The following is a 27,782-nucleotide window of genomic DNA, read 5'->3' on the forward strand; positions in this document are numbered from 1 at the left end:
GGTGTTTTTAGCCCCAAACAAACTACCATGTATCGTTAGGCGTTTTTATCCCCGCGCCACCCCCCCCAAAAAAAACAAGAGGGAATCAAACCCTGCACCTCAGCAGTGCAACTACAACACACTAACCATTCGACCAGTCAGGTGATCAACACTCACTTTATATGTTCCATAGGTGTGAGTGTGAGCCCGAAAAAGTGCAGAAAGGATCAGAAAAGGCACAGTCAGTCACATTTTTGAGAACACAGATGAAGGACAGAGCTGGATTCGAACCTTGCACCTCCACAGCGCAATGCCAACGCACTAACCATTCAACTACCAGTCAGGTCAAGACCATGATACAATGTCCCTCTATAAGACCGTTTTTAAATATAAAAACTCAAGGAGTTTTTGGCTATAAAAAAAAATCATCATGTATAGTAAAGCATTTTTGGCTCAAAAAAACGACAATGTATAGTAAGGCGTTTTTTTTTGTCAAAAAAAAAAAACGACCATGTATAGTAAGGCGTTTTTGGCCGGAAAAAAAACGACCCTGTATCGTAAGGCGTTCTTGGCCGAAAAAAACGACCATGTATAGTAAGGCATTTTTGGCTAAAAAAAACGACAATGTGTAGTATAGTAAGGCGTTTTTGGCCGAAAAAAATTACCATGTCTAGTCAGGCGTTTTTGGCCGAAAAAAACGACCATGTATAGTAAGGCGTTTTTGGCTGAAAAAAACAGAGCATGTATAGTAAGACATTTTTAGCCCCAAAAAACCCGACCATGTATAGTAAGGCGTGTTTAGCCCATTTTTCGCCAAAAAAAACGACCATGATTAGTAAGGCGTTTTTGGCCAAAAAAAAACGACCATGTATAGTAAGGTGTTTTGGGCCGAAAAAAACGACCATGTCTATTCAGGCGTATTTGTAAGAAAAAAACGACCATGTATAAGGCGTTTTTGGCCGCAAAAAACGACCATGTATAGTAAGGCATTTTTATTTTCGGCAAAAAAACACCTTAAGATACATTGTCGTTTTTTGAGCAAAAAAATTTTTACGACACATGGTGTTTTTTTTTGATAGCTAAAAACGCCTTACTATATACATGGTCGGTTTTCTTTCGGCAAAAAAACGCCTTACTTAGTTGGTTTTTTCGGCCCAAAACACGTTACAATACATGGTCTTTTTTTCTGCCAAAAATGGCTGACTATACATGGTCATTTTTTTTTGCCAAAAACGCCTTACTTTACATGGTCGTTATTTGCAGCCAAAAAAACAACCATGTATCGTAAGGCTTTTTTGCCGCTAAAAACGACCATGTATTTTCAGGTGTTTTTTGCAGAAAAAAAATGACCAACCATAGAATGCGTTTTTAGCGGGAAAAAACGACCATGTATATTATATAGTAAGGTACTTTTAGCCGAAGAAAAACGACCATGTCTCGTCAGGCGTTTTTTGCCGATAAAAACAACCATGTATTGTAAGGTGTTTTTTGCAAAAAAAAATGACCATCAATAGAAGGCATTTTTAGAGGGAAAAAACTACCATGTATACTCAGGCGTTTTTAGTTGAAAAAAACAACCATGTATAGATTCTTGAGCACCCGCCTCCCCTGGCTAATTTACTTGCTGGCGTCGTAACGGAAACGAGAATTGACTTTTCGCACACATTGATTAGCACGTCCGGCACGCTCGCTTGCACTTACTTGCACACACATAGACACACACGCTTTCTCAATGTGGACACGTTTTACTCCGAGTTTCATCATCACCGTCAGCGTGTTTGCATCAGAATCCCCCAGTGTATGTTTTATTAAAATTTCATTATATAGTGTGTGTGTGCATGTGTGTGGGTGTGTACGTTTGGTTTAATATGATGACATTTGGGCTGGGCAATCATGAAATCAATAAATTGTCATGTTTATTCTTAGTTATTGATTGCAATCTTTTTTTTCGACAATTGTCCCTTAATACATCATGTACTGTAATGTTGTGTGTGGAGAAGACAAGCAAATCACTCAACGAATTAAACAACAAATACACTAACAAATCACCCGCCTTTGTGATTTTTTTTTTGTGCGTGTTGACAGAGGTCATAAAGTCATTCAAATGTTTCAGTTTGCCTGCGAAAACAATCCACAGGTGGCGTGTGATTCACTAACACGAATGCGCTAATTGATGCGCCACCTGCACGTTGAACCTTGGCGGAGGCTCCAAACGTGGACTCTCCAAAGATTTCACCTGGATGCGTGTCTGCGTACGTGTGCGTGTGTGTGCATGTGTGTGTGTGTAAGTCTCACTGGCCATCAATCCCCGTTGCAATGTGACAGCATGACAGTGAGTAACAAACAGTCATGGCCACTGCCACCTTGGCGTGGATCCCACACGCGCTACAATCTGCCTCAAGGCCGCTCAAGGTGAACAAACACGTGAATGTGAACAGATGCCCAAAAAAATAAAATAAAAAAATCACAGAGGTGTCACCCGCGTCATCTTCAAGCATCGGCCAGAGTGAGACATCTTCAAAATAGAAAAGCTGCGATCAGTGGACACTTTATTTGGAACGGCAAAGCACATTGTTGTTTTTGTTGTTGTCTTTCTCATTTTTGCTTTGGTACACCGTGACATTGATGAGACCCGAGAGGCCGAACGTCTCATAATTTCGCGGCGTTTGCGGGGATCACCACGACAACCGAGCTAAGGGCAACTAAACTTGTTGATTTGCTTACAGCGTCACCTGCTGCTTCATCATCCACAATTTAGTGAGAAAGTTTATGATATTTTGGTAGAGGACAGTTTATGGCCATCGTATCATTTAAAAAAAAGAGCGTCAAAAATGCTACACTGCTTCTTTGTTTGTTCATTCGTTTGTTTATTTATACATTAGTTCAGTATTTGGTCCATTCTCCCGAACGGTAGTTCGTTCATGTCAGTCCATCCATCCATTAGTTTGTTAGTCAGTTCATTAGTTACTTTTCGTCTGTCTATTTGTCCATTCATTTGGTATGTTTGTCCATTTGTGCGTTTGTTTGTTGGGTTGTCTTGCTCTATTGGTCTGTTTTTTTTCCGTTCATTCGTTTGTCTGTTGGTCCGTTGATTCAAAATTCGAGATTCGCTGACAAAAAAAAGGCACTAGCGACAAAAAATGTGGAGGTGGCTCATGCACACGAGTTGGTGACGAGTTGTCAGACGAGTGTGAAGCGCCGTGATCGGTGAGATTGTCACGCCGTCGAGAGCTGACGGACGATCAGTCGCGAGCGGAGCGCGGCAAGATGACGCGCAACTTCGTCTCGCTGATAAAACGATTGGTCAGTTGGTGAGAGGCAAGGTGGAAACAAATGAACCGCCGAAGACGAGTCGATCGCAACCTGCTGAACGTAAATGATGACTGGGAGCATCGAAACATTACGGCCAGAAAATAAGTCAGATTTTACATTTCATGATGAGAGCCAGGAGACTCAAGTAAAATCGCAAAGCTGCAAAGTAAAAACTGTTCGTACAGCATTTGTCCAGGAGTTCAGGTCAAATGTCCACAGAAACAAGTACTGAAGTTAAATAATTGACCGTTAGCATGGCAGGCTGAAAATGTTCATTTTTGTCTTTTCGTTTGCCGATAGCCATTAAACGAGTTGCGGCGGCGGCGCCATACTTGTTAGCGGTGATGGCGGCAACGTCTCGTTATCGTTTCGCAGCGCCAAGGTGAACGCGACCTTTTAGCCATGACGGGCGACACAGGTGACACGCTAATGAGCGGCGCCTCGCGCTATACTGGTAAAGGTCGGTGATTTGGCTTAGCCTTTACCAGCGTAGCGTTAGCGCGCGCACTAAAGGCCAAGCATAGACATTTACAAGAAGCATCAAATCTTCATGGACGTGAATGCTAACAACATGAAATGCTATGCTAACGAGCCTTCCAAATTGTTTTCAACTTTTCTGTACGCTCGTCTGACAGATATGAGTCATAAGCACCATCAATGATGTCACGTTCTTGCTTTTTTTTCCCCATCTCCGTGTCAGTTCTTACACGGAGTAGCACCAATGGTTGATTGGTTTTGAGCTTGCTTTTATGTTCCAACTTAGCATGTTGCAGCCATCTTGGACGTCATGCACGTTTGGAGCATGGTGAAAGGAGACTTTGATTCTCTCCCTTTTTCAACTGCTTCAAACAACAAGACGTATGCGGGAATTGTGGTTACGATTATGTTTTATGCTCTGCGTTATATTATTTTGTTTTATGTTAACTGTTCTGTAAAGCGATTTGTTACACCGGCAGCTGTTGTGAAAGCGCTATATAAATAGAGATGTATTGGTATTCTCTCGGTCCTGCTATTTTTTTTCCTCTTTCAATGCCGGTTGCTTTTTTGTTTCCTTTTTAGCCGTCTCAAACAATATACTGTAGGTGTTTTGCCGCTGCTGCTGTTCTTTGCCTATTGTCATCGCTCTTCCTTCTGTGTCCAAATAAAGTCCAAACACTAATGAAAAAAGATTATTCATTAGAACAATAAAAATGAACTCAATCATCAGCCAACAAACATATTCCCAAGGTCAGATATAAACATTTAAAACGCTGCAATTTTTAGCAAGCACAACGTAAATGTTTTGTGTGTGCGTGTCTTTGACATGCCGCCACACACACACACACACACAACAGCTCATAAGAATTGTGACTTCCCTTCTTCTGTGATGAAGTTGGGAAACCGAAATGTTTGGTAGAGATCAATGCTACAATTTTGTAAACTTTCTTCGGTTAAATAACACTAAACCCTTTGTGCTGTTTTTTAAAATTATTTAATGGCCACAAATGAGAAACTTGTGTGCAGAGTATACCTGCATCGAATGGCCCCAAATTGTATTTTCTGGCCGAATAGTGGCGATAAACAAACCATTTATTTCATGAAAATAAATTACGTGAGGGATATGTGGCCACAAAAATAGTATCGTGATACTTATTTGGCAGCCACTAATTTGAATGGCATGCTCAGATTTAGTGTATTATGTCACAAATTTCCATTTTGTGGCCATCTAAGAACATGACAACAACAACAAAAATCTCATGTCGTTCCTGGGGAGCCATCAATTCGTCCGTGCAGAAGCACAAATTAGCATTTGGTGAACACATGATCGAGATTTTGTTGGCATTTCAATTATATTTTTCCCAAAGTCATACAAACCTGTCTACCTGTGCCCTGTGATTGACCGGCAACCAGTCCAGGGGGGTATCCCTTCAATAGAAAAGTGACGTACAGTATCATTGGGGAGGCGTTAAGTACAAATCAAGAAAAATAAAGGCACACAGTGGGCGTGTCACTTCTTGGTGTCGGTCAGGATGATGTTGGCGGTGACGAACATGAGGCAGAAGATGGCCCATAGCACCACAAACCACACCCAGGAGGCGTGGCGGAAGGGCGAGCGGTGTGGGTTGATGGCGTGCCGAGCAGTCACAGGCTCAACGTGGCGGCGGGCGTGGTAGACCAGCAGGGCGGGCACCACATACTGGATGCCCGTGCCGGCGTAAGCGCCTGTAATGCCCACCAGGGACTCCAGGTTGTGCGTGCAGAAGGCCACCAGGATAGGCGGCACCAACGTGATGAGCGGAAAGACCACGCGGTCCACCACCCACGGGTAGGTACCGCCGTCGCGGTGGAAGAGGGTCTTCCAGTTATTGCGCAAGGTGACGGCGATGATGGGGAAGTTGGTGCTGATGGTGAAGACGGGGAAGAGGCCCAGGAAGTAGCGCAGCACGGCAATATCCAGGACGTGGCAGTTGTCTGTGAAGTTTAGGGTGTACATGTCGTGGATGAGCCCGCTGTCAAAGCAGAAGATGGCCGTGAAGGAGAGCAGCGCGTAGAAGGCCAGAATCAGCACGTAGTCGGCCAGCACCAGCGAGCCCACGCGCTTCTTGTTCGAAATAGGCGTCACCAGCGAAGGCAGCGAGTGCTGGCACATGAAGGAGTAGACGCACACGCCGAACAGGTTGGGCACGCCCGCCAGGGAGGCGGCGGGGGGACGGCCCTCGCCTGCGCCGGCGCCGATGCGCAACAGCGCCAGGATGATCATCATGGTGAACGCTGGTGGGGGAGAACCAACAAGACATGGCATTAGCGCAACCTATAATTGCGTGTGATTAGATTTGATGGGGAATGGAGAATTTTTGCATCAAGAATGTTTTTCAGTGATTATGCCAACATACTACACGACAGTGACGTGAGAATTAGATATGCAAAGCCCTCATCAAGACTTGGAATTTTGACGTAGGACTGTTTATGTTTGATCTCATTACCTGTCGATTTTGACCTCAGCCTTGACGGAGAAAAAAAAAAATATGCATGGTGACAGCTCCCTACTATGCAGCCACTAAAATTGGAGATTATTGAAAGAAAATTGAAAAAAAAAGGAAATGCTTGTGACATTCGGAAGTGTTCTTGCTCATTCGTGTGGCATTACTACTGCATTGTGCTGCTTGAGCTTTTATTTGATTGTGCACCATAAAAAGGACGGAGCCGCATCGTCGCTGCAGTCAATGTTTTTCAACCACCCGCCCCTAAAAAAAAAAGCACATTAAATACAGCATGAAGTGCCTGAATGGGGAGGGGGGGAAAGGGGGGGAGTAATTTATTCACTGTTTTGTATGGTAATTTTATCACAAGATGCCATTTGTACGAAAGAGGTGATTTGCTAGAAAGCCTAAAAATTCAATCGGGTGTTGCAGTACAAAATAGGTCAATAATAATAAACATATTGCACATTATTCTCATTTGTACAAAGTGAGAGCTGTTGTTTTGCTATTCGCTACTACGTAAATGTGTTGCTGAGGTAGCGTGGGTCAGCTGGTGAGCGGGTGACTGACTTGTTTGGTAAAATTTGTGTGCCAGTAAATGAGGGAGTTGGTTAGAGAGTTTGCTATTTAGCTAGCTAGTGAGTGACTTGAGTCTGCTAGAAATGACTCACTAGAAAAGTGAGTCATTTGGAAAGTTGGTTGGTTAGGTAACTGCCAAAAAGTGAGTCACTGAGGTACAGTAGTTAGCTGGTTAGTTGGAAATTGAATGAGTTATTTAATTGGCAGGCTGACTAATTAATAATTGACAGCGTATGGGTTACTTAGTTGAGTGGGTGAGTTACTGAAGATTAGTGAGTGAGTGAGCAGTTTTTCATTCATGACTGGGTTAGGGAGTTAATTAAGTAAGCAAGGAAACTAGTAAATTTCTGCTTGATCAGTGAGGACTGAGCTACCAAGTGAGCAAGTCAGTTATTAGGTTGCTGAGTGAGTGGGTCATTGACAACCACTTTGTAATTACTGCCACCTACAGGACTGGAGTGGAGCAGCAGCTAATGTTTCAGCCAAAGGTTGTTTGTTCTGCACAGTGGGGTTATCCTTTCTCGGCTGCTACTTTCTTAACGATGACAGAAGAAGAAGAAGAATGTCTCCAACCATCTGTGATGTCCACATGATTCCCTCCTCCATCAGGCGCTCTCATTCCAACAGCAGCAGTCAGATATCCGTCAGGACAAAGTCGTCACACGCACACACACGCATGCCCGCACAAGTGGGGACAATTGAGCGTGTTAGCTCTGTTAACAGCAGCCAGTGTGATTTATCTTTGCTTTGCAAGCCTGCCAGTGACCTTGATATTTCAACTTCACGGCCCTCTGAGGACCGTGTCCGACAAACAAACACACACACCGGATGCTTCAAGGAGACATCGCCGGCCCATGGGCTCACCTCGTAGGAGGTTCGCTTCACAGGACCTGGCATTGGTGTGATCGAATAATCAGGTGTCGGTGAAGGGTCATCAGTCTCAATTGTAGATACACAAGTTTGGAGAAGAGGAATGAGTGAGGTGGCTAGTTCGCACTGAGATCATTGGTCGGTGAGTTAATAAGCGTGTTAAGTATTTATAAGATAATTTGTGAGCTTGGCGGCTTGCTAGTAAGAGTGAGTAAATAAGTCAGTGAGTTGATGAGCGTCATTGTGCATCTATATATGCTGGCAAGTGAGTTAGTCAGTTATGTTGTTAGTGGGTGAGGTAGTCAGTAAATTAGTTAGTGGAAAGTTAAAGCTACCTGCTCGAGTACGTTTGCGATTGCCTTGTTGAGCTCGTTAGTTCCTGACTTAGCCAGTGACTTAGTAGTAAATTAGTAAGCCTGATTGTGAGCAAGGAACTAAATTAATGAGCAAGTAAGCAGACTATATACAATGGTTATGGATTATTATTCAATGAGCCAATTCAGAGGACACTCGGGAAATAGGTTAGATTTTAAAAAAGAAGAAACTATGGAACGTCAATGTGATCCCGCCAGGGAGTCAGAAATTGCTGATTGCAAATCTGGACACGACCACGTGTGGCATGTCGAGGAGGTGACTGAGGACAGCCGAGCGGCAACTGGCGTGACAAGGCCTTGGGACGAGGCCGGGAGGCGGAGCTCGCAGCACGCTAGCTGCCCACTAACCCTGACATCACAAAAGGTGACGGAGAATGGAAGTCAACAATCGTGTCGCACGCGAGGTCTCGAAGGCTACACAACCAAACTTGATGCACAGAGTGGGACAAAAGTACCAACAGAAGACACTTAAAAAGGGAACCCTAAAGTAGGAAGGAATGAAGGAACGATCGAATGGATCAAGGGAAAGAAGGAAGAAAACTTAAGATCGGAACGAAGAAGGGTTGAAGGAAAAGAAGTGTGCAGGAATGTTATGAAAGGAAGGAAGGGAGACAGGAGGGTAGGACAGAAGGAAGTGTACAAGCATACGAAAGGAAGTGAGTGGATCAAGATGGACCAAGAGTGAATAGTTCAGCCAATGACACACTCTTGCTCTCACGTTCACATCAGTTGCCCCAACGCCACTTTGTGTTTGCGGCCATTTTATTTTCCTTCAAGGCGGCCGTGAGTGACAGTCCAATCAAGTGTGGGACGGCCCGTCAAGCTTGTCAGAGTGACGAATGAGAGGAGAGATAGGAAGCAGAGAGACACTGAGTGGGACCGGACCTTTGATGGGCGCACCTCAACGCCACCGACACCAGCGGAGGGGGGCCAGCATGAATTTCTGGAAGTCGAGACTATGGAAGTGCTCAAAAGAGGACTTTGGGAGAATTTCACAACGCCAATGACTTTATTGCTTCTCTTCTTTCAATCAGTCCAACTTGGCTGCCACGCACCACACTCATTGAGGACAAATTCAAATTACTCACAACAAAGTGTGACCTGTCTGTCGAAAATAAGTGCCTTAAATTTTGTTAGCAATCACACCGAGTGGACCAAAATGACCCTAAAATGGATGCTTAAAACTGGAATGACATACTTCCTGTGTTTTTGTTTTTTTCATGAGAGGTTTTTGGGGGGGAGAGTCAACTCATGATAAAATTGCTGACTACATTTAATGGTGCTTCGTGAAACCGGATTCAGGGGCTGAATTTTCAAAACATTCAAAGAACCCCTAAAAATGACACTACAACATGACACTAAAATGGCTGCCTCAAACCAAAGGGGCAAACTTCCCGCATAAGGCTTCTTGCAACTTTTTGGTGGGCCTCTTCCTTATAGATATGCCCACCAAATTTCATGATGCTCTGTGAAACTGGCTTTAAGGGCTTTTAAATTTATTTATTTGTTTGCTTGTTTATTTGTTTTATGATGATGGGTGTTTTCACCAATTCAAACCAAAATGGCTGATCGCCTGTAACTTTGAGGTTTTTTGCTTTTTTTAAATCAGATGGTTACTTATGGCACGTCTTCCAAATTACAAATCAAATTGCCCTTTCATGCACCCTATAATCTGATAACACGATAAGCTGTCTGCTCTAGTAGCCGCTGTCCCCGAAAGGGTTAAAGCATGATTTTTTTTTTTAATTCAAATGACATACATCTTTAATTTGGTTTGTACAGAATCAATATGGTGGTCTATTACTTTGACACATCTCACCTTTGTCAACCGAAGATGAAAGTTGACATTATTATGTCTTTAGTGGGATCGTAGAAAAAGAAAAAAAAATACTTACCAATCCAGCGCATGAGTGAAGTGAGCATCTGAAGATATTTCGTTTTCTGCGCATTGAAGAAAGTGAACGGTCCTAACAGAAGAGTGAAGACGCTCTGTCGGACAAACAGACAGGGGGGAAAAATTATTCTGATGCACAACTTTGGGTTTCACACAGCAACAAAACAAAAAAAAATATAAGGCTACTTAAGAACAATTTTGCATTTGTAACCTCTATTTTTTCCCCAAAATTATTTGGAAAGTGACACAAGAAAAAGGCCAATAAAGCTTCATGGAGGCAAGCGTCATCAAGAACCATGCTGATGATGATCAAGTTTCACGGTGGCTGACTGACTAACCATCCAAGGGGGGAGGGAAAAAAATCTACACCATTTGCACTAAATGAGCACCATGACGCTCCGGTGTGTTTTTGGCCCATCAGCTACATGTAGCATAAATTCACCTTGCTGGTCTGAAGGCATCGTTTTGCGTTACCGCTTAACGACTGGATAACCGGGAACGCAGCTAGAACACATGTAAGGTCTACAGTCCGGCGTTAGACTAATGGGCTACAAATTGTAAAGCCGTCAGTAGCATTCCTTTATGGGCCCGCAGGTCATAAAGTACCGGTATATGTCAGAGAATATGGGGAGGAGGGGAAGCTTGTTTGGAGATTGAAGTCAAAACAGGGAAGAGGGAAATCTGGGACAGTTAAGTCTTTTCAGGCAGCGGTTCTTGAGGCTTTTTTGTGGGTCCACACTTGACAAAAAGTCGGCTACCAAATTTCACGTTGTGAAACAGGCATTTTCTTTGGATTCTATTCGTGCTCTGACAAAAATTATCTGTCAATTTAAATAAAAATGGCAGCCTTTTCAGGTTATTGAATAGCCCAAACTCACCCATTTTTAATATGCAATTTTATTTATAGTCTTTTTGTCTTCTACTTTTTCCCTTTCATAATTTTGGTGCTGTAAATTGGGAATTTCGCAATTGTGAGACAAATAATGTTGTTTTTTAAATCTTATCTTAAATTTGAATCTTAAAGCGTCCACTTCCGAGTGTTGAGGTGATGGCAACTTGGATATTCTCAAGAGCACAGCCTCGGCCCGAGAGGCAATAACCGCTGAGTCAGAGATGCGAAACTGCAAAGGTGACCAAGGCACTGATGGATACAAGATATGCGCTTCATTCAATTAGCTCCTCATCAAAAAGGTCACTGGCCCCTGCCCAGACGGCATGTCAAAGAGAAGAGAACGCCAAAGTCAAGCACAGGACTCAAATATCAGCACGCATCACGAAAATTAAACAACAAAGAAATGTTTCGCCGGACCAGATGTATTTGTAAAAATAAAGAAAAAAAGGAAATTAAGTTTCTAACAAGTTGAGATGAACGGGATTAAAAAGGATGACTATCTGTGAGAAATATAACTGTCAATCATTGTGTGTGTGTGTGTGTGTGTGTGTGTGTGTATGTGTGGACTGCAGTTTTGGCACATGATTAAATGACTTTTGTCAAAACAAGTCAAGTTAGGTTTCAAAGAAAAATTGTGTTTCAAACCCAGATTAGGGTTTGAAACCAGGTACAGGGTTTCAAACAAGGAGTCAGGTTTCAAACCAGGGTGATGATTTCAAAGTAGGGTTAGTGTTTCAAGGTGGGGTTTTGAACTAGGATTAGAGTTCTAAACCAGGGTCAGGGCTTCAAAGTAGGGGTTTGAACTCAAATTTCAAACCACGGTTATGGTTTCAGAATTGGGTTTTTAAACCCAGGTTAGGGTTTCAAAGTCAGGTTAGGGTTTTAAACCAAGTTTAGGGTTTCAAACTAAGAGTTGAGTTTCAAACCAGGGTGATGATTTCAAAGTAGGGTTAGGGTGGTTTTGAACTGGGATTAGAGTTCTAAACCAGTGTTTGAGCTTCAAAGTAGGGTTTTGAACTAGGATTATGGTTTCAAACCAGAGTTAGGGCTTCAAAGTAGGGTTCTGAACTAGACTTATGGTGTAAAACCAGAGTTATGGTTTTTGAAAGTAGGGTTAGAGTTTCAAAACAGGGTTAGGGGTTCAAAGTAGGGTTTCAAACTAGGATTAGGGTTTCAAACCAGGGTTAGGGCTTCAAAGTAGGGTTCTGAACTAGACTTATGGTGTAAAACCAGCATTATGGTTTCAAAACGCGGTTAGGGTTTCAAAGTAGGATTTCAAACTAAGGTTGGGGTTTCAAACCTGGGTGACTGTTCCAAAGTATTGGCTCAATTACTTCCTTGCTATGCAAACCAGCCTCTTCCACATTGTTTCCGAACCAAGGATTTATTGGTCGTAAATAAACGAAACTGAATAAATACGCCTCTTTCTTTCCTTAACAAGAGACACCAAACCCAGTCAGCAACGATTGTTAGGCGGGGAAAATGAAAATGTACGGAGGGGAAGTGGACAAAGGTAGCAGACAAGAAGAAGAGCGTAAAGTGGGCCATAAAGACCCGGCAGGCAGGCAGGCCGACCGACCGACGTCTTAATGGGCAAAACAAACCGAGTGCGACGAAGACGGCAGCCGCCGCAGCTCCCGCCGCAAGGAGGAGACACGGCGAGCACCTCCATTTTCCCTCCCATCCTGTCAGCTGTCCCAACAATTTTGCAACGCGTGTTGCTCAGCTCAAGTCGCGTTAACGTCCGCGCCGCTCATACGTTTCCTTCCGTCTGTTTGTTGTCCGCTTCGCGCGCATGACAGAAGTTAATTTGGAACAATCAGCTGCCCGTCACGCGGACGTTCACGTCCGTGTCACGCGTTCACTCGCTGAGCTTCATGAGCGTGTTTGGCGTCTCGGGTGTGTGCGTGAGCAGGTGTTGCGGATGACAGGGGAAGAAACGTCTCATTTAGCGCACCGGGGCTGAGGATGCAACCTTCACCGGTGATCAAAGCTTGTCAAATGGCTGAAGGATAATTTAATTTTTTTAAAGCACTTTTTCATCTCTCATTTGGCAGCAGGAACAAGCATAATCACTCGTTTTTCCTCATATGTGCAGATTGTAAATACTGCAAATGCGGTACAGTGCTGCACTGATGGGCTAGTTCAGATGCGTATTGGAATCACTCGCTCCACTTCAGTAAGCAGTATGGGATTTTTTTTTTTTTGGTACAGCAATAAGGGATCACAAACTATGTATTTATTCTCCCTGAAAAAGTTCAATTAATACTTGCATTCATTCAAGAAAAGAAATGTTTTTCTTATCTAATTTGAGGGAAACATTTTCATTTAATGGAGGGTTAATCATAAGAAAAATGTCGTCATTTAAAAAAAAATCAGCATGAGAAAATTGTCCTTTTACCCCCAAAAATAAATCTTTAGAAAAAAATGCACATTTTAAGTCAAAATAACAAACAACAATAATATTTCAGTTTTATGTAAAACAAGAAAAAAATAATTTTGTATTTTTATGGAGGGACCATGTATTTCTATGGGGAAAAAATTTATAAAAATAAATATATATAATTTGGACAAAAATGCAACTTCATGTAAAAAAAAATAACTATGAAAAAATTCGTTTTACAAGAAAATGTTTCACCGTGAAAAAAAAATTGGGGGAGGAAAAATCTTTTTGAAGAAAATGATGAGATTTTTGTTCTTTTACAAAGCAATCAAGCTGATGAAGTAACCTTCACTGGTGATCACAACTGGCTGACGGATTATTCAAAAAATAAAAATAAAAAAAATAATCACATTTCAAAAAGCACCACAATGTGGCCATTACTGGCAAGTTGTGGTAATGGGGTTTGAAAAATAAAAAAAGATGTGTCTCTTTTCGCAAAGCTTGGTGCTAGCCAGCCTGTTTAAGTGGCAAGATGGAAATTGAAATCCTGGGAAAAGATCAACTCGGGGTCGCGGTGGCGGGCGGCTTGTGAGGTCAGCGCGGCGCCGGCAGAAGAGAGCCATGAATAATTCTGCTGCTTCGTTAATGAAGACGATCCATCGGAATTTCAACATTGTGCTGATGATTAAATCCAAAAAAAAAAACACTTGACCCGGGAAGCGGGATCATTTCCTCTGGGAAGACGGTTTTGAAATGCAAGCAAATGGAGGAATGGATTGAGTTCTCCTACAATGTCTTTTTTTTTTTGGTTGGTTTGTTTAAATCGCCTCTCACTCATCCATGATTGACCTTGAGTTCGCCATGACCTCTCCCACCGCTCCCCGTGGCTCCAACAAGTTTGGCACCTGCTGCGATTATCTCCATCAAGCCATCTGTACGTCAGACGTCTCCTTGCAGCGCTCGGCTGCACCGCGCCTCAACATCAAACAACTTCTTCCATTCAACTCTGCTGTTTAAATGTTGACGCAGATGTTGCAATGCTGGTCAAGGTCAAGCGCACAGGGCGTAATTATGCTGCATTAGCGGTGTGTGGAACTTGTGGACACGACATATGCTCCATGGGAGGAGGGCGTAACCGTTGATATGAGCAAGTTTTATTTCATCAAGTGGTTGTACTCAATTAAATCATCTGGATGCAGATGCACTTTTTAAGTTTTTTTAAGTATTTTGTCACTTGACAAAATAAAATGCAGTAAATTCAACCCAAACTTTTCAGTAATTTTAGAAAGTTTTGTCATTAAATATGATGGAAGTAAGTGACATGACACACACACACACACACACACACACACACACACACACACCATTAAATATAATGTTAATGTGGTTTACACATAAAATTGGACGGATTAGATGTTACATGCATAAAATATTATGGAAACACAGTAATCGTTCATTTAATGTGTGGTTACGTCCCGCAAAAGACAAACTCTGCAAAGTGATGACCAAGTATTTCTTGTAGGCCTACAACCTATGTCTCGATATTAAGATGGTATATACTTTGTGTTAAATTCAACGGGTATACACATAAATACAGGGCATTAAAAGGTATAAAGTAGACATTAATTGTGATTTCAATATGCTACAGTGGAACACATTTACACAGGCTTAACACACACACACACTATCAACAAGACAAAAGCAGCAAGTGAGTGGCCAAGATCGAAAATGGCGGCTCCCGCAAGGAATGAAGGTCAATGAGGCTCCATGGAATAGAACATTTAGCAGTGAGTTCATCAATCAGCAGTGCCGTGTACAGGGAGGGGGTTGGGGGGGCAGCTTAAAATTAACTTTACCCCAACACGTAGGACAGTGGCCGCACAATGTAAATGAAATATTTAGATGAAGATAAGCTGCCAAAAATGTGGCGTCAGCATAAAGTGCATATAGCGCATTGATTCCCCCCGCTGCCCCCACACACACAGGGGGCCATAAATCCGGCTTTAAAGTGGCGCGAGGCGGAGCACGCCGCCCGCCACTTGGCGAGCGAAATGCGCCAAAGGCAGGGGACAAACTAGGACGTGCCAGGGTTTAATTGGAGACTTAGCCCGCTCACCCGCACCCCCCCGAAACATACCACCATCCGCGTCTTAATCTTTGCAATCATTGCGGCACTAAAGAGGCCGAGATCAACGGCGGAGTTACGCAACCGCCTCCCGCCACATTCTAGCTACGCTGCCTCAGTGGAATCAATCAGCGCAGAAAATCACAGCCAATTGATCCTCAGCTTCTGCCCAGCTCGGGCACTTTCTGTTGTGTCACATAAGACAGCAAAAGCTAGCTGATAGCAGCCATACTAATTAGTCTGTATGTCAATGTGTAACACACATCTGTATGGAACGCAAAGCTAACAAGGTCCAACAAAAGTACAATGAATGTTTAAATGTTGCACAACAGCACGCAGACTGCAAAAGATTGGCAACGGAACATACCAATGATCTGTACCAAACGAGCCAAACCAACCAATGGAAGACCCTAATAAAAATGACCTGCAAAACATCCCAAATGAAAATACAGTGAACCTCCTCTGCAACGAAATCTTGTTTGCAACAATAAATTTTTCACAACAGTGGGCTTTTCACTGTAGCAAATTTTATCTCAGATGTAAACACACATGCACACACACACAAACGCATGTGTACTCTTTATTTTTATTCCAATAGTGCATAAGTATGACCATACACTTATTTGACACTTCATATAGCCAGTGTAGAAAGAAAAAAAACGTGAAAGAAATTGCAAAATTTACGATCAGCATTCACTTTCACTTACATCAATTTCTTGCATAATGTCTTTTACTTTGCTTCCTCCATCTTTCATTTTTATTACTTTTAGCCTGTCTTCAAGCGTTTAAGAGGTTCTTTTCTTCACTACTTGGTCTGCAAAGGTCCGTTTTTGTATCCATTTTAGCAATGCAACGTTCATGCTGCATCTGAAACTAACAATAACAAATACTTCCTGGACTACTGCACATGTATAAACCAGTGTAGTGGTTGCTGTTGCCGTTTCCAAACTGTGGCATGCGGAGGTTGGATTACACTTTTGCGGAAGGCTTGTTTTCGTTGCAGTGATTCTCGTTGCGAGGCAAGAGCAGAGAAAAAGATTTTGTATAACGGAACAGGGGGACTTTTCATCATAGGAGGAGCAGAAAAGTGGGAATGGCTTTCATGCATTAAAATGTTTCGCTCACGTAGGTTTCGTTGTAGAGGAGTTTCACTGTACCATCTATAAAATGCATAAATGTATTTGACTTTCCTTGATCAATGGTGTGTCTGAAGGGGAGGGAAACGAGAAGCTCAAGTTCAGCCAGAGGGCAGCAACCAAAGACATCAAAATGTCTATTAAGCGATTTGAAAATGAACAATTTGGATGAAAAATTACTACCAATTCCTCATCTCAACTTTTTGGAGAGTGTATTTTCAATCAAGGCCGCGAGGACAAATCATCAGCGCTGCTGGCGAACAAAAGCGTATTACAATGTGCACTCGTCGAACAAAAATCCAACATGAGTGAGAGGGAGAAGTTAACAAAGCGGTTGGATGATGACTGACAACATTAAGCATCCTCTAAAAAGCCAAAGATTTATGGCCTCGTTTTATCGTTTTACTCGGGTCCTTAATAAACCAGGATGCTTTTATGTTCGCCGCATTCATCGTCGGCCCGCGTTCACGGTCTGATTGTTAAACATGAACGGCGGCAGCAGAAAGCTCATTTACATTCTGCCCGACGCCCGCCGTTTGACTTATGATTTATTCCCGCCGTTTTGTGTCCCCTTCAACGGCGCCGCCGCCATATTTCTTATTTAATAAGACATAAATCAGACGCAGACTCATTCAGGCCAGCGTAGATTAGCGGGAATTACGGACACTTTTACGTGTCATGCAGATCTTGAAGTATATCCCATTTTAGAAGCCTGCAGAATTTTTGGCGGAAAATCAAATATGCCCCAAAGCCTGCTTCACTTAGCAAAGTGAAAATGAATAGATACGGCTATCATGGATGGACCCGCAAAATGTCTCAAGAAGCCATAGTTGAAAAGACACAGCAAGTCAACCATATTGGTTTGAATTGAATGATTCACGCTCAAACTAAACATTACAATTTATTTTGAGAATTTAGCCCATGGAGCAAAATTCCATTGGCAACATGAAATTTTGTGGGTATCTATTGTTAGTCGACCCACAAAATAAGTCTCAAAGAGCCAGGTCCGAAAAATAAACAGGAATTTGACCATTTTGATTTTGGGCCTGTTGTTTTAGCCTCAATCGGCTTAGTCGAATCTAATTATTTCTTAAAATTCAGCCCCTGGAACCACTTTCACTTAGTAATCATATTTATCATAAATAGACCCACAAAAACGTTTCAAAAAGCCATGCTTGAAGCACACAGGAAGTCTGCCATTTTGCTTTGAAGCAGCCACTTAAGGCATATTTCCAGGGGTCCTTCAAAGACAAACTTGCATCATTAATTCTTCTTTCTTATTCTTTCCTGGCATCAAAAAGGTGTCAGTTAGTCTGCCACACCAACGATGAAGCGAAAGCATCGCTGGTCTGCTTCACGGCTCAGAATGACTCGCCAACTTTCCAACTATTGGCCCCTTTTAAAGACTGAAGGTCATCAAGACCTTGGAGATCTCAACAGGGATTCGGAGGAGTCTGCTCGGATGCAGCGCGAGGAAGCTTTTCATGGATTCCCCGCCACACACACACGTCTACTTGCCGATAGGAGTGGTCAATTATTTAAACTGGTCATTGGACAGTCTGGTGAGTCTCTTCAGGCCAGCGCCCTCTGACGTGGAGGCGAAGAACGAGGAGGTGGAGGGGGCAGTGGGTATTTCTCCTGGATGGCTCAACAAAGCTCAGTCAGTGGTGAATTATTTACTGAGCATCTCAACTCAAATAAAGCACGAATTTCCTCAATGGGAGGCGAAGCCCCCCATCACGAAAAAGGAGCAAGAACAACAACAAAAAGTACTTGTATAAGCTGCATGTGACGAAAATAATGGAAGATAATGAAAACAATTAGAATTGTGTAAGAATTTTAGTGGGGGGGGGGGGGGGATTGTAGTCGTCGGCGGACTGGACGCTTGTATCACCGCCACGTGTAGGCCGGTGAATATAACCCCGGCAATAAGAAGCAACGACTTACCAGAAAGACTCTGTAGGCATCTTTCCTGGTCACCGAGCCCCAGCATGGGTCGGTGTCATTGTACTTCACAGCTCCTGCACTGCATGAATGGTTCCCGCTGAAGAAATGAACACATTATTCAAATGAAATGAAAACACTGTATTCAAACCATGTTTTTCAGTAGATGATTTGATTATGTCTGCTTTTACAAAATGCAATTTCGTTTGAGTTGCTTCTCAAAGGCGAGACACAATATGGTTCTCATTTTGACAACATCATTGTATACTGTACATGTTGCTATCGCAGTCGAATGATGCTACAAGCTCGAATTGTCCTCTAATTGCTCTCTGACAGCTAGTGTAAAGGCTCCATTGTTTTGTTTGGGGTGTATTCATTTACACAGGGGGTACTTAGCAAAATGTGTAGCATGTGTAAAGGACGTTATTTTCTTTTTATTGCGGTCTTTCTCTTTCAAAGGATTAAAGAAAGAAAGCACCTTCCCATCACGCCTCAAGAAACCACACAATGTGCATTTGTGCGGACGAGCCTTCTTAATAAAGCATGGTGGCAATAAAAACGGAACACCGGCAAGATTCCCGGGAGCAGCGCCGGCTGCGGGGGAGGGGGGGGGTCAGATGGAGTCAGCTCGTCATTATTGTCTCCACAAACAGGAACGACAACAACAATGGTGTGGAAATGCGCGGGAGCCGAGGACGCCGCTGCTCGGCCCTGCCAAAACGCACATGAGCGAACGAGCCTTCCAAAATGGAGGAGGAGAGGCTGGCGGGTCGAGGCAGGGTCCGGCTATAAAATGACTTTATATGCAGCTTTTATCCGGCAGTAAAAGACAACGAAGGCGCGGGAAAAAGTGATGTAGGGGATGCTCACCAGGCCACCTCCATGAGGGAAATGGGCACGGCTGCGGCGTAGATGGCCAGGTCGCCGTACAGGTACACGATGATGCAGATGTAGAACATGTTGACACCCACTAGAAGACAACATCGCCAGAAGACATTGTTGGTCATGTCATGGGGAAAATTCCTTTTGGACAGCAGACAGAATGAGTACAATGAGAGGTCGTGGCACGCGTGGATGAATAATTACTGTATATGGATATGGCAAAATGTACATGAATGCAAACATACAATATACAAGAGGGAATGTGAGGCAGCAGTAATAGCGGCAAAAAGGAGCAAAAAGACTACACAAGTAGAAATAAAGAATCTGTATACACACAGGCAGCCGTCATGATTTTGATGATCAAGGGATAACAATTGGAGGGAACGTGAGCAGCAGCGAGATTGGTCAGACCAGTTATTTTACAATATAGAAGAACTACAGCGAAAATGTTACGTTTCACACCAACATATCAAGTGAAATCTGCAATATAAAAATACTCTATTTAAATACTCCCGAGGCATGGTTTTATGGCACTTTTTTAGGACTTTAAACTATCATCCATCCATTCTCTGAACAGCTATATCCTAAAGAGGGTCGCCGGCGTGTTGGAGCATATCCCAGCGGTTTTGGGACAGTCGTGGGGTACACCCTGAATTGGTCCTAGGCCAATCGCAAGGCACAGATAGACGAATAACTATTCAATCTCACAATCTATGGACAATTTAGAGTGCTCCATTAATGTATGGTAGATGCATGTTTTTGGAATGTGGGAGGAAACCAGAATACCTGGAGAAAACCCACACATGAAGAACATGCAAACGCCACATTGTGAGGCCAAGATGCTAACCATTTACAGTATCTCAAATGCTCTGTGTTTATAGTAAATAAATCTTTTTTTTTCCAAACACACAAACTTATCTGACAATATACATCCATATTCATTCGCAAAGATGTACATTTCTAAATGAACTTGGTCGTCACTCTCCGTGGGCATAAAATGCAGGATTGAAGAGGATTTGACAGTATGTTTGGCAAAAATTTGGCTGACCTTGAAATACTATTTTCACTCTTCTTTCACAAATATTGTGCCGCTATCTAGTGGGTGGCAGTGAAATTACACCAAATATAAACAGGAGGCAGAACATAAAAGTTTTAACCACACTCCCCAAATAAATAAATAAATAAAATATCCGCACAAAAAACCTGGACCATGAACCTGGAACCCTCGATGAAGGGAGGTTTATTGTATTGCAACCACATATTCTCCCACTCTATGCATCTGAAAAATAAAGATGCGAAAGCAAATAAAAATGAATAAGACTTGTCGGCAGCATTGGATGTGACAGCTCGACATGCATGTAGTTGGAGATGAAAGCCACATATTGGAAAGTCCACGTGAATAAATCCCATCAAGAGGAGTTGTGTACAATGGGAAGCACTTGTGAACATTCTTAATCAAGCAGCGCCGGTGTGGTCGTCCTCGGCACCGTCGGAGCAAACAGTTCATGCAGAAATTATGTTGGCGGACAAACAAGGCGAACGTGCGTGTTCCCCTTCTTAATATGCGCACTCTCATTTGCGCAAATATGAAATAGACGTAATTAAATCAGTTCCCCGACGCAAGGGCAAACTTTTATTCCTGGCCATCTGCCCTCGCGTTAAACACCCCCCCACATCCTAGTTATCATCACACAGCAATGATCATCGGAGTGACCCCCCTCATCCATCACGCTCGCTGGGCGAAGCAAAGAACGGGTTCAACGGTCAGCTCTTTGATTACCGCAGAGGAAAGTCAAGGGCCCAGTGAGGAGGAATTTTTAAAAAATGGCAGGTTTACAGCATCAAACCCTGAATGGGTTCGACAATCAAAACAACAAGTTGAGGAATTAAACGCTAAAAAAAATTTAACGATAATGTAAACAAAGATTCATCAAGTTAACGGGCTGGAAATCCAGTCAATGGCCACTTTCACGCTGCCAACAAAGATAGGAATTTTACTTTTCTTCTGGTGTATTGATGATTTGCATGAAAAGTACTACGATAGAAAGACTGAACCCTACAATCCAGTACCTTCTCAGCCAAGTTTGAATCAATTTCCAAAAGCTGCCATCCTGTGTAAAAGGGACCCATGAGGAATGGGGAGGGGGATTAAAGAACAACATTTAAATTTGAAGGCAGAACTCTGGGCAAGAAAGCCGGAACATTCTCAGTATACCTCCAGTGACTCAGACCCTTGTCACACAAAAGAAAGCTGAAAAGTTTACACCTTTTTCCTTTTGCTGTTTGCGTGAAAGGCAGAGACATGGGATGGGGGTTGAAGAACATTCAGGCTTTATAGTTAAGAACACAGACGACGACGCGGCCTTGCAATCCGGAACCGTAATCAACTCAATATGAATCTGAGTCATTATCCCCTTTCAGGTTGTCTCTTACAATAGGGATCGGTTTCTATCGCCACCGTTTGCTGTTCTGTGTGACAGGGGGGTTGAATAAGTCTAAAAGTCAATCTCTCGACTTTGGAGTTCAAACTGAGACAGGTCGACCAACCAGAAATCCAGAACCTTCTCCGCTGAATTAGAAGAGAGTCCGTAGCCCCAATCACAATTAGCAAGCGCCACATGCCGCACGTGGCGGAGAGTGACGACCCGAGTGGTCGCCGTCGTCCATCAGCGGGGTGCCAAATTGACTGACGGCCGCGATGACAGCCTCACGGGGGCAATTTCTTTTTTTTAATTAAGTTCTTAACAGAGGACAGGCAACTCCATTACATTCCCACTCTTCGGCTACAAAAGGCTCTACACAATCAAATGCTATCAAAGCAATAATGGGAGTAAGACTTAAGAAATATGCTTGAGACCGGAGCTGTGCAAAAGTACCTCCTACGGGGGCCACCTTCAAGACTCTGCCCAGCAGCCCTCATCGTGACCATGAAGTCCAAAGTCAAACATAAATTATCCTGTGCATTTATTTTGAAAGGTGTGCTTTCATTTTACGTGCACACGTGCGGATGCTCGTCCCAGCAACGTAGCAAGCAAGAGCTATGACTTGTGTCTGCAGTGTTTCCAACTTAGCTACTTTTGCGACCCCTTTAGCAACATTTTTTCCCAGAAACAAAAAGACACATAAAAATGACAAAAGTGGTCCTAATGTTAGTAACATTCTTATTTCCATATCAATTTATTGAAACAAGACATCGTAATACAAACTCAATGTTGAGGTTACATTCTATAGTCTCTTATTACCTTCTTTAAAAAAAAAAAAAACACTTATTAATTGCAGGTTAGTAAATTCTACTCAATTTTCCGAAAAATCGTTAAGCCCGAGTGCTTGGTCACAAATGATTCATTGCAGAGTTTGTCCTCATTAACCTTTGCCTTCATGTTTCGAGTCTGATGTCTCTGCCGAGAAAAGATCCTAGGGAAAGTTTGATGAAGGTACGTTTGGGAAGATTTGCAAATTAAATCTAAATGGAGCCCAGCCCGGAGGCGGCTGCCCGGCCCACCCGCATACTCACACGCACGCACACAGTTTGTCCCTAAATACCCACAAATAGGACACTGCAGCAAGGAAACATGATGCCAGTCGACCTCGTCAACACACAAATTGATGCAGAAGGTAGAATTGTCACCAAATGGCAACAGGATGTCGAAACTCCACAATTTCCTACTATACCCTCCCAGTAAGTGTCCCAAATACTTTTGTGCAAAAATATATTTACATACATATTTTAGTTCATTTTTTCACTTTCTGTAGGTGTCCCAATACTTTTATTTATAATACCATATTTTCTTCACTTTTTCCAATTGCCGTCTGTGTCCCAATACTTTTGTCCACAAATCCACATATTTACTTGTGTAGTTGTCCCAATACTTGTCCAATTTCCTTCAATTTTCACTTCTCTAGCTGGCCTGATACTTGAAGATTCTACTGATTTCAATGGAAAAGCATCGATTCAGATGTAGCTTCTACTCCAGTCCTGTAGGTGGCGGTGAAGGACATCACAAAGCAGATACCAACTTCAGCACACATCTTACTAGAGCGCCATCTACTGGATCCAATAGGTCATTGCCCGGTATATTAATGCAATCACAAAAAAATTGAGGTCATTTTTTTTTTATCAGCCAGACATCCAATTTAAACATTTATTTCATTTTTTATTCTTTTAAATCACATTCCTCTGTCTGACATTTTTATTTGTTTTTCATACTTGGAGTGTCTTATTGACCCCCCCATTCTTCCCCAAAAATTTACCAAGATTGAGTTTTTGTGAGGTTTCGTAAAATGTCATTGGGAATCCCAAAATGACACGAGTGGTCGCCTTTTTTTTTTGCAGACTCTCTCACCCCGAGAAAGTGTAAATACGCACTTGTTATCGGAGGCAAGCATCTGTCGCCACGCGCGCACGTGCACGCATATCTACTCCCGTAATCTGTTGCAATTTCGGTTTTTGTCCGAGTCCATCTGGATTAAATCGTCACTTTCCTGACACGCTTCTCTTCAGAGCGACTCCTTGCTGAATTGTTGCACTCTAAAATCGACTTGGAAGCTGTCATGTAAGCTATGAACATTTTAAAATGTATTTGGATTGGTGAAGCAGTATGTAGCTTGTTTAAACACTCACTTATCCAAGTAACTGTCACCGACTGTACATTTGTGATTTGCATTAAGTTTGTTTTTTCATAACACATAATACAATAATAGTTAATTAAGTATGAAACATGAAAATACCTGATTAAAATTGATTGTTTTAAAAATAAATCTGAATTACTTGCAAATTAATTATCCAAAATTTTTAAAAATTGTATGAATAATAATAATTTAATAATAACAATAATAAAATAATAAAAGAATTTAAACTTTTAATATTGGATGGATGGATAATTTAAAAAATGATTTATTACGATATTAAAATTAATTATTTCTCAAATGTGACATACACAATGTCACTATTTTCTATTTATTTTGTTATTTGGTTAATAATTCTAATTAATACATTCATTCATTCATTCATCTTCCGAGCCGCTTGATCCTCACTAGGGTCGCGGGGGGTGCCGGAGCCTATCCCAGCTGTCACCGGGCAGTAGGCGGGGGACACCCTGAAATCGGTTGCCAGCCAATCGCAGGGCACACATAGACGAACAACCATCCACGCTCACACTCACACCTAGGGACAATTTAGAGTGTTCAATCAGCCTGCCACGCATGTTATTTGGAATGTGGGAGGAAACCGGAGCACCCGGAGAAAACCCACGCAGGCAATTAAAACTAAAAAATGAATGATTTGATTATTAAAATAGCGTAAACATTTTACATAGAACATTGCATCCTTTTTGGATTTATTAAAACAACAGGAGAACTAAATAATGAAGTTGAAGTAATGCAATTAAAACATTAAAATAAATGTTATGATTAAAGTTAACTGTTTTACAAATTTCACATCGTTTCTTTTTTTTTTTTTTTTAAATGCCCTGCTCCAATCCTTCTGTTTTAAAAATTGTAACCCTTGATCAGCTGAGTTGGGTCACCCTATGGACAGCATTCCATGTTTTCTCTCTTGCATGATTCCAACTACAAAGACAACTGCGGGTGTTAATTCCTACATACAGTATTGCACTTTTCCAATAATACGGCCCATCAAGCATGTGTGCTCAGCGCGCCCCCTGGTGTCCGGAGAGCATACGTGCATGCACGTGCGTGTGACCATGCTTGCGCGTGCGTGAGACTCCAACACACCACTATTGTCAGAATGATGAGCTAATTACCACTTGAGGGTGCAGTCCTTTCCTAATGACACCTCTTGTCTTTGCAATTGCGAAGGCAAGAATTTCATTCGGGTGTGGAAGGTGACCGACGGGACAGACAAGGGACGGCAGTGGAGGCCCGCCGGCGAGAATGTTTACCTTTGTTGAAGAACATGGACGCCATCTGGCCCATCTCCACGCGCTCGGCGATGTCAAAATAGTCCACGGGACCGCCGGAACGTTCTGGGGAAGGCAGAGAAGTATAAATTACAGAAAGAATGTCACCCATTACAAATCTATTTCAATTTAACATTCATGAGTTACTGACTTGTAATGGCTTACATTACTTCCGCGTGCAAACACAACCAATCAGGGAGCTGCTCAAATGATTGACATCTCTTTGGTTCAATGCTGACCAATGTTGACCACTTACGAACTGACAAGATGGGCTTTGTCTCTGGTTCACCCTGTCCCCTTGCCACGTTGTCATCGTCCGAGTAGTCCGAGGTGCAGTCGTTGTCACGGATCTGCTGGTAAACCGACGCCATCGTTAATACAGAACTTATTCCGAAAAAAATGGTGCACGATATGAATTAGGATGACCTCATCCTGCTCTCTTCTCTTCCATCGCAGCTGCGCGTTGGCCGCCGCCATGGCCTCGATCACGAAGGTGGTGGTCATGTAACTGGAGAGTTTTAGGACACTTGATTAGGTACACCGCTTCATTAGGTACACCACACACAAAACATGGGTTATTGTGGGCCCCTGAAAGAAAATCATGTGTGTCAACTCGCAAGATCCTAGCTAAAAAAAAATGTACCGAAATGTCAAATTGTCATGTTTAATAAATGAGATTGAGATTTTACAATAATTTTGTTGCCCTTACAAGTAATAATGTCATAATGTAATTAAACATTTTTGTGGTTTCACTGTCATAACAGCCCTCCGAGGGAAGACGTAACTCAAAAGTGGCCCGCAACAAAAATTAGTTTAAGGCTCGTGCCTTAGAATGTTGAAAATGTTGGAAAAAGAGGACAAAAGTATTGGGTGAAAAATGAATATTTTGGCGAAAGGTTTTGAGATGCCAACAAGATGTGAAAATGTGGCACTTGGGCCAAAAGCGTGACACTCACCTCATGAACGCCAGGAAGGAAATAAGCGCCAAACTTAGCACCCAGCCGGCCGTGGCAAAGGCTCTGGGCATGGTGAGCGCTCCTGTTCCCACAATCAGGTTGAACATGTACACCAGACCCACCTGCACCAGATAGCCATGTCGTTACTCTTCTTGGTAAGTGCATTTGTTAGAGATGATTGGTTCATGCTTTTGTTCTTTGGACACTCAGGAAGGATTCTATCAGGTTGCAGAGCGCTTGAATCATTTAAAGCGCGGGCCCGTTGAGAAGATGCTCTTTAGCACTTTAGCTTCCTCTTCATTATCGCATTGAGCAATCGCGTCGCCAAAGAATCCTGTGCTTCAATGTCATAAAAGTATTTAAGAGAACAGTAAATGCTGGAAGAAAAGGAAGAATACTCACAAAGGCAGAGTAGGGCTCCCCTGTGTCTGTGATTCCACCTGCCATGGTTGATGAGATCTACCTGACGACGAAAGCAAAACAAACAACAAAATTGAGAGAATGACATTCAGGTGAGAGAAAATGGCACCTTTAATGCAAAATGGCCAATTGCCAGTAGGTTGAACACAAATTCAACCGACATAAAACATTCCTTGACAAATCAATGTATTCAGTAATCCGATTTACTTTTTTCCCAAATAATTTTGGCGGCTTTCAGAGTGTCTTTGCTGACCAGCAATGCTTTTACTAACAACTTCTTATTCCTTATTTATTAGTTATTCCTTCTACAAGTACCTTCTTCTGTCGCAGCAATTTTTTCATCCGTGCATCCTTCATTTCTGTCTTTCACCTCAGTCAGGCCTTTTTTCTTCCTCTTCCTGTTTTTCATTTACGTGTCTATCCTTCCTTTTACTGCCTAAATGTTCTTTTCTCGTTTCTTTCCTTGTGCCCTACCTGCTTTTCCCCTCCTTCCCTTCTTTGCGCCCTACTTTGCTTTCTATCTTTCTTCTTTAATTGGAGACGTGCTTTTTATTTCGCATACTTCCACCTCAGACCGAGGTACCAACCAACTCCCTTTTTCCACCTTCTTGGCTTCCTTTCCGCTTTCATTTTATATCCTTCCTTTCCACCTCTGACCTAGTTATTCCTCTTCATTCCTTTCCACCTCCCTTCTTTTTGCATCCATTACTTTGTTTAAAAGTCCTTGCCTGCCTTTCTTCCTTTCGTACCTGTCATCCTTTTTCTTTTTTTATAAATGTTAAAAGTTCATTGTACCTGTCGGAAAACAAAAACAAAAAAACTGTGTATTCCTGATCTATTCAGGGAGGTCACCTGATTGATAAAGAAAGTAAACAGCTCACCTGTCTTGCAGTGTTTTGCTAGCTGCAGGCAGTCTCTAACAGGCTAGCACTTCGCTCCGAGCAGTCAGCCGGAACAAAAGCCCACCGACCAGCCTCCAAGGTCCACGCGAAACTAGAAACTCTCTCCTGGGTTGCAACATGAGCCGTTTATGTAGTCCACGGACAGTGAAAATTCGCTAAAAGTGACACTTTCCGGACTCGCATAGCAGGGCAGCAACCAATGAAGCAGTTTAGGGTTCACAAGTGATTCCGCTTTGGATTTTCAAAATAAGTGAAC

At 42.6% G+C, this 27,782-nt stretch overlaps 1 protein-coding gene across 4 annotated transcripts; it reads right to left on the minus strand.

The window, feature by feature from the left end:
- Window positions 1-1,873: 1,873 nt before the first annotated feature.
- Window positions 1,874-27,761, minus strand: tmem104 (transmembrane protein 104). Of its 4 annotated transcripts, none has more exons than XM_052048468.1 (10): window positions 27,506-27,761; window positions 26,607-26,663; window positions 26,205-26,326; window positions 25,675-25,756; window positions 25,505-25,601; window positions 25,231-25,314; window positions 19,319-19,418; window positions 18,452-18,548; window positions 9,970-10,063; window positions 1,874-6,042 (listed from the first exon to the last, which is right to left on the minus strand). In XM_052048468.1, exons 2-10 carry the CDS (start codon window positions 26,649-26,651, stop codon window positions 5,279-5,281), a joined length of 1,485 nt encoding a protein of 494 aa, XP_051904428.1. In that variant the 5' UTR covers window positions 26,652-26,663; window positions 27,506-27,761; the 3' UTR covers window positions 1,874-5,278. The 4 variants fall into 4 exon arrangements, with proteins under 4 accessions (XP_051904428.1, XP_051904430.1, XP_051904427.1 ...); XM_052048470.1 differs by having other exon boundaries at window positions 25,505-25,598; window positions 26,607-26,667; XM_052048467.1 differs by having other exon boundaries at window positions 26,607-26,667.
- Window positions 27,762-27,782: the final 21 nt, after the last annotated feature.

The sequence above is a fragment of the Hippocampus zosterae genome, chromosome 17 (genome assembly GCF_025434085.1).
Source record: "Hippocampus zosterae strain Florida chromosome 17, ASM2543408v3, whole genome shotgun sequence".
In the NCBI taxonomy this organism is placed as follows: domain Eukaryota; kingdom Metazoa; phylum Chordata; class Actinopteri; order Syngnathiformes; family Syngnathidae; genus Hippocampus; species Hippocampus zosterae.